The sequence below is a fragment of the Onychostruthus taczanowskii genome, unplaced genomic scaffold, assembly GCF_017590055.1.
Source record: "Onychostruthus taczanowskii isolate IOZ18803 unplaced genomic scaffold, ASM1759005v1 scaffold84, whole genome shotgun sequence".
Taxonomy (NCBI): domain Eukaryota; kingdom Metazoa; phylum Chordata; class Aves; order Passeriformes; family Passeridae; genus Onychostruthus; species Onychostruthus taczanowskii.
In genome coordinates, this window is record NW_024506332.1 from 3,500,985 (window position 1) to 3,507,446 (window position 6,462).

Below are 6,462 nucleotides of genomic sequence, written 5' to 3' on the forward strand. Positions count from 1 at the left end.
ATGGGGACTGAAATTTTGTCAATTGCTCTTGTTAGCTCAGCAGAAACATGACTCTATTCTTAGCTTGATTTGTGTTCAATTCATACTACTGAACACTGGGAGGATCTCATAGAGAGAATCTGGAATTTGCTATCAAGAAAGAGATGTTCCTGGCAGCAAAAATGGAAGAAATCTTTCATTTTGTAGGTATCATTAGAGCATTAAGGAAGACAGGGGGTTTTTTTGGGGGTTTTTTTGTATGTCCATGTCTGAACCAAAGGCCTTTGGGAGGAGATGAGTGGGAATCTTGCACTCTCCCAAGGGATCAGCAGTTGTGTTTATACTGTGTATGCATCTTTGGAGCACATTTTCATCCATGTCAGTGTTCAACACAATGCCCTGTAGCCAGTCTTTGCTATGCACTGGAAAATGGAGGGCTTTATAAGAACAACATGGTAAGTTCCACAGAGAATCCCCTTCCCCTAAAAAAGGCAAATTCCATGCTTTCCCCTTCTTTCTTTCTGCCTTTTGTGCCACCTGAATCAAGATTCTTAATGCGAGGCATCTTACCCCAAACAGGAAAGGAAGGTCTTAACTGTGAATGCTGTGTTTGTACCATACACACCTTGGGGCTTGCCCAGCTCTTTGTCTGTGTCCTGTGTTGAGAGCTGGCAATCAAAAGAGCATTTGAAGGGTTTAAATGGGGCAGAAGGGAGACAATAAAAATATTCCCATGTAAGTTTCAAAGATGATTGAGGGGTAATGAGAAACAAGCCAGAGGTCATCTATGCAAAAGGTTTTTAATTGAAAGCTTTAGTCAACAAATGATCTGTTTCAGCTTCTGAACCATGAAGAACAAAACTCTTGAAAGAAGAGATATCAGGGAAGAACGGTGTCAGGGTTGGCTTTGGGCAGCAGCTCTGAAGGCTGGATCTTGGTTCAAGAAAGGTAAGATTTTCCAACCTTTCCATTGCCGCTGCAGTACTTCAGCTCCACAAGTCTCAAGACGTCAAGTGCAGTGCATGATTGTTGATTGTATTGGGGTACTTAAAAAAAAAACAAACAAAAAAATTACAATTAGTTCAGGGGGAAGATATTCTTAGGTAATCGATAAGAGCTCATTTTTGTTGCTTGAAATGGACTAGGTTGTCCATAGCTGCTGTATAAGAAATAATTGAATAGACAGAAAAGAAATCTCTTTGAAGTCATGAAAAAACACTGGGTCTATAATACAGAAATGAGAGAACAATGGTGCTTAGAGCTACCCTTTCTATTAGTGTAGGCATTGCAGAGGATATCAGCGTGTAAAATCCTACACAGTAACTTAAGCCACCTCAAACTTCACAGAAAGGGGTAGTAGTGGTATAGATCAGGTCATTTAAGGAGGCTGAGACTATGCCCTTGTTTCTGTCCTGAGCTTTGGAGATGTCAAACTCTTTGTACAGCTGCTGAAGCCTTTGGTTTCTGTGCAGCTCAAGGTGGAAGAGCAGCAATTGTGCATTGTTCATTCCCCAAGGGAAACAAATGCGAGGTCACTTAAAGACAGAATTCTTTTGTTTGCACTCACCATGAACTTCATAAGTCATGTAGGTGGTGAGTCCACTGCACATAGAGAAGACATCTGCTCCATAAGACATGAGGTTACTGACCAATCCATTGGTGACAAAGGTGATCTCCTTGGTAGGTCTTCCAAAAACGCCAATCAGGTTCTAAAGACCAAAAACCAGAATTCAGCAAGCCCTCGGGAGCTGGTTCCCTTCTAGGCCTCTTCCTAGCACTGCAATGATGACTCAGGGCTGGGTGTTTGAGTCCAAACTGCCTTTAGGAACACCCTTTAATCCCCTGGGGGCCTGTGGGACCATTGGGGAGACTTGAAGGCAGCTGCAAAAGCAGAGCTTGTTCTAAGGGGGTAAAGCCTTGAGGCAAGCCATGATTTATAGCTAAAGCTGAATCTTTTTGCCGTGCCATTACTGATAACACTCTGCTGGTTTTCTTCTTCCCCCTAGTTGTTCTTGTTCTTTAAAGCCTTGATTTTTTTTTAATGCCTCAGTTCTGAATCTTCCGTGGAAGCCAGTGCCTACCAAAGGTGAGTATGCTAAATGCTGATACCATTTTTAAAATGTCTGTGTTAATTTAGTGGGTGGAGCTCGTGCTAACATGGTAGTTATTTGCAAACATTTTGAGAGATGATTTAAAAAATTTTCCAGGTTATTGGGATATTTGTTCTTAATCAACTACACCTACACCAAAGAAATTAATTTTTTTACCATGCAAGGAGTGGAAGATTATAAAGATTACCTTACCACATATCTACATTCTTGGGTCATAAGAGAGTATTAAAAAGAGGTCAGTATAAAAACTCATTGCAAACTATGTGAAAATTACCCAGGATGTCTACAACATTAATTAAAAATTAGAAATCTTTGCCTTAAAGAGCTTATTCTTATTTTTGAACCTTTTAAAATAAAATGTAATTCAAAATAAATTGAACTACATAATTAAGAGTGTGATAGAAATCACTTCTAAACACCTAATGGTTTAAAAGGCTTTGAAAATAGCAGGCTTCCACATCTGTTTACTTTCAAATACTGAGCAACATTCCAAGTATCTTCTCCATTAAATTCTTACCCTCCTCTCTGCAGCCACTCTGACAAGTGTAGCAAAGGTAGGCATCTCATTCCTGTTCATGGTGGAAATGTAGCATGTTCGCTCTGGCATCACTTTTGTTGCAATGATACCCTGTAAAATTAAATTATTCAGCACTCACAATTCAGTTTTTTCAAACTGTTTAACATTTGAATAAAGTTTGGATTGAAACAATAGGAAATGCTGTGAGTTTCTACCCAATATGGACTCAGAAATCTAGCACAAAGGCAGCAATCCCAGTCACTGGGCCAGCTGTATGAGTAGCCAGTCTCATTCTATACTTTTTGAACAAGCCCCCTCTGTGCCACTCACCGTGTTGTAGTTCCAGATGGTTTTCCAGGACAAATGATTGCTCTTTTGCTCCATAATTGCCTTCTGTGTTTGGCTATTGATGCTTATGCTTTGTGAGACACCAGAGATGGAGATATGAGAGTCGCCACCAGAGATGGAGATGTGGGAATCTCCATCAGTGATGATTTGTTGGTTGTTATCTGACTGCTGAGACAAGAAAACCACATTAAATATTTTCAGACTGTGCAAGTACCTAGGTCTCACACCATATATTTACAAAACATCCCTGCAAGAAAAGAATAAGTGCTCTGATCTAGGAAGGGATGGCAGTAGAGATGTATTTTCAAAGGATGGAGAGATATTTAAAATAACAAACAAAGAAAAAGGCTGTGGCATTCGGCAGAGGCAATAAGAATAGTTTTCATGGATTCAGTGAATCATAACTGCATCTGACAGCTGCCATCTGGTGCCTTTAGAGGTTGATGCATGCAAGAGCACTGCCCAGATTAAATCCACACTCAAGAGCTTGGAAAGAAAGCTCTGCTCACTCAGTGCTCTCTTAAAAAATCTGAAGCCTTAAGCAGGAACCTCTCAAAAGAGGACATTTGAGGCCAGAAGTGCATCAGGGTTGGCTTTGGCAAGCTCAAGTTCTACCCCCCATTTGGTTCAAGATATCTAAGGACTAAGGATTTCTCACCGGGAAATTGCCATTCCAACTGCCGTTCCAGTTGCCACTGCCATTCCAAATGCCATTGCCATTCCAAGTACCATTCCAGATCCCGTTGCCATTCCAATTACCATTCCATTGGCCATTGCCATTCCAATTGTTGTTCCAGATATTGTTGCCGATGCCATTCCAATTGTTGTTCCAGTTGCCATTGCCATTCCAATTGTTGTTCCAGTTGTTGTTGCCAATGCCATTCCAACTGTTATCCCAGTTGCCGTTCCAATTGCCATTCCAGTTGTTGTTCCAGTTGCCATTGCCGTTGCCATTCCAATTGCCATTCCAGTTGCCATTGCCAATGCCATTCCAATTGTTGTTCCAGTTGCCATTGCCAATGCCATTCCAATTGCCATTGCCATTCCAATTGCCATTCCAATTGCCATTCCAATTGCCATTGCTCAGCTCTACAACTCTCAGGACATCGAGGGTAATGCATGATCCCAGAGTGACCTGGGGGCCTTGGAAAGCTGGAAAAGAAAAGACAAAACCCCATGAGCTGATGCCTAAGGCCTTAGCTCATCTTTTACAGGAGTGTTTCTTTGTGTTTTGAGGTGGAAGAGCAGCAACTTTGCCTTAGTCATGCTGCAAGGAAAAAAAGACCAGGTCAGTAACACTGAGAATTGCCATGCTTGCACTCACTGTGAACTTCAGTAGCCATGTAGGTGGTGAGTCCGCTGCACATAGCTGTGATCTCTGTTCCATAGGAGTAGAGGTTGTTGACCAGTCCATTGGTGACAAAGGTGATTCTCTTGGTATGTCTTCCAAAAACACCGATCAGGTTCTAAACATCAAAAATCAGCAGTCAGCAAACTCATTGCTGGGAGCTAGTTCCTGCTAGGGCTATTCCTTGCTCTGGGAGGAGGACAGTGGACTTCTGTTTCATTCCCAACTGACTTTAGGGACAAACTGCCTTTTAGTTCACTGGTGGCCTGTGGGATCACTTGCTAGTGTCCAAAATAGCTGCAAAGGCAGAGCTTGTTCTAAGGGACTCAAGGTGCAGGGAACTTGAGGGGAAGTGGCAGCACAACAAAAGCACTGAAGGGCTCTACAAAGAAGAGGTTTGCCCAGGGAGCTGCAGAGGCCAACATCCTCAGAGAAAGTGGGGGAGGGAATGATGCCGCCCCTTTCTCATTTTGGCAAAGCATTCCTAAAGCAAAATACTCATCTACATTTCTGTTAAGTGAAAGGAAAGTCTGCCACTAGTGACCACTTGAACTTCTCCAGAAAGAAGAAGCACATGAAGAAATGGGCCAATGATCCCCAGGGCAGGAACCTGTTACTCCTCCTGAATCTTACCCTGCTCTCTTGTGCCAGGCGGGCCAGGTTATCAAAGCGGGGCATCTCGCTTCTGTTCATGATGGAAATGTAGCAGGCGTTCTGTTGAGTGACTTTGGTTGCAATGACGCCCTGTGAAATGAAATTATTGAGCACTCACATTTCTGTTTTTTCTGACTGTTAATGTTGGGATAAATTCGGCATGGAAATCATAACGAGGGCTGAGTGAAGATGCCCCAAACTGTGGACCCCAAACACTCAGAATAAAGGAACAATCACCAACCTTGGGCCACCTGTACGTTGAGCCAGACTCCATGGATGCTTTTTGAAGGAGCCCCTGTCCCTGCCACTCACCGTGTTGTAGTTCCAGATGGTTTTCCAGGACCCAGTGATGTTCCTTTGCTCAATGACGGCCACACGCCATTGCCTGTTGATGGTCACAATTTGGGACTGGCCACCAATGATGACTTGTGTGTTGTTGAAGATGCCGCTGGGAATCTGCTGAGTCTGAAAAGCCAAAGGAAGGAAGATGTTTCACCTTTGAAAGGAGACAGTGATATCCCCAAATTCTCTGAAAAATCCCTGCCACAGTGGAAGAAGTGCTGCCCTCTGGGGAGTGCCTGTCCTGCACTCAGTCTTTTCCAAAGGACCCAGAATAAGGGCTGTGCCAGTGGGCCGGGGCCATAAGAATTCTTTTCATGGATTCAGTGAATCAGTGCTGCCCCTGACAGCTGCCTTCAGAGGTTGAGGCATGCTCATGCATACTGTGGCACTGGCCAGAGTAAACCCACGCTCAAGGGCTTTGATGGAAACCACGGCTCTCCCATTGCCCTTTAAAGGCATCTGAACCTTCCAGCAGGAAGCTGTCAATGAGGAGATGCCAGGCAAGAAGGGCATCAGGGTTGCCTTTGGGCATCTGCTTGAGGTCCACCCCATTTAGTTCTAGAAAGCTAAGGGCTAAGGTTTTCTCACCGGGAAATTGACACTGCCATTGCCAATGCAGTACTTCAGGTCGACAACTCTCAGGACATCGAGGGTAATGCATGATCCCAGATTCAACTGGGGTCCTTGGAAATCTGGAAAAGAAAAGACAAAACCCCATGAGGTGATGCCTAAGACCTTGGCTGACCTTCTACAGGATGGTGGTGGTGTCACTAAGAGCCAACCAGGTTCAGCAGAATTGCTGCTCTGGGAATGTTTGAGCTGTGCAAGGGACAGATTCTCTTGGAGTCCCCAGTGAGCACCAGCTCTGTGGCTCAGCCTGGAATGCTCACAAAGACCTGCCCTTGAACACCCTTGGGGATTTGCTGTGCAGAAATCGGGGCTCTGTTGCACTTTGTTCTGAAAGTCCCAATGGCTGAGTATGGCATGGCGATGCAGCTGCCAGTTCATGGGCCCAATCACATGGGCTGTGATGTTCTGGAAGAATCCTACCATGTATACGTCATTTTAGCCCTGGGAGATGGGATCATTGCTCCAGGGAAAAACCTCCAGGTATCAGAAGAAATTGGTTTAGTGTTGTGAAGCACAAGGCTTTGGTGGCTGCC

General features: G+C 44.1%; 1 protein-coding gene across 1 annotated transcript in view; it reads right to left on the bottom strand.

The window, feature by feature from the left end:
* Nucleotides 1-918: 918 nt before the first annotated feature.
* LOC121346723 (protein PF14_0175-like) overlaps nucleotides 919-6,462 on the bottom strand; it is a gene marked incomplete at its 5' end in the record, with an annotated part of 6,491 nt that continues 947 nt past the window's right edge. Inside the window, 8 exons of the mRNA XM_041424754.1 lie at nucleotides 919-1,025; nucleotides 1,547-1,688; nucleotides 2,608-2,718; nucleotides 2,938-3,123; nucleotides 3,614-4,107; nucleotides 4,280-4,421; nucleotides 4,937-5,047; nucleotides 5,270-5,422. Of these exons, the coding sequence (XP_041280688.1) occupies nucleotides 919-1,025; nucleotides 1,547-1,688; nucleotides 2,608-2,718; nucleotides 2,938-3,123; nucleotides 3,614-4,107; nucleotides 4,280-4,421; nucleotides 4,937-5,047; nucleotides 5,270-5,422 (1,446 nt within the window). The remainder of the gene's footprint in view (nucleotides 1,026-1,546; nucleotides 1,689-2,607; nucleotides 2,719-2,937; nucleotides 3,124-3,613; nucleotides 4,108-4,279; nucleotides 4,422-4,936; nucleotides 5,048-5,269; nucleotides 5,423-6,462) is intronic.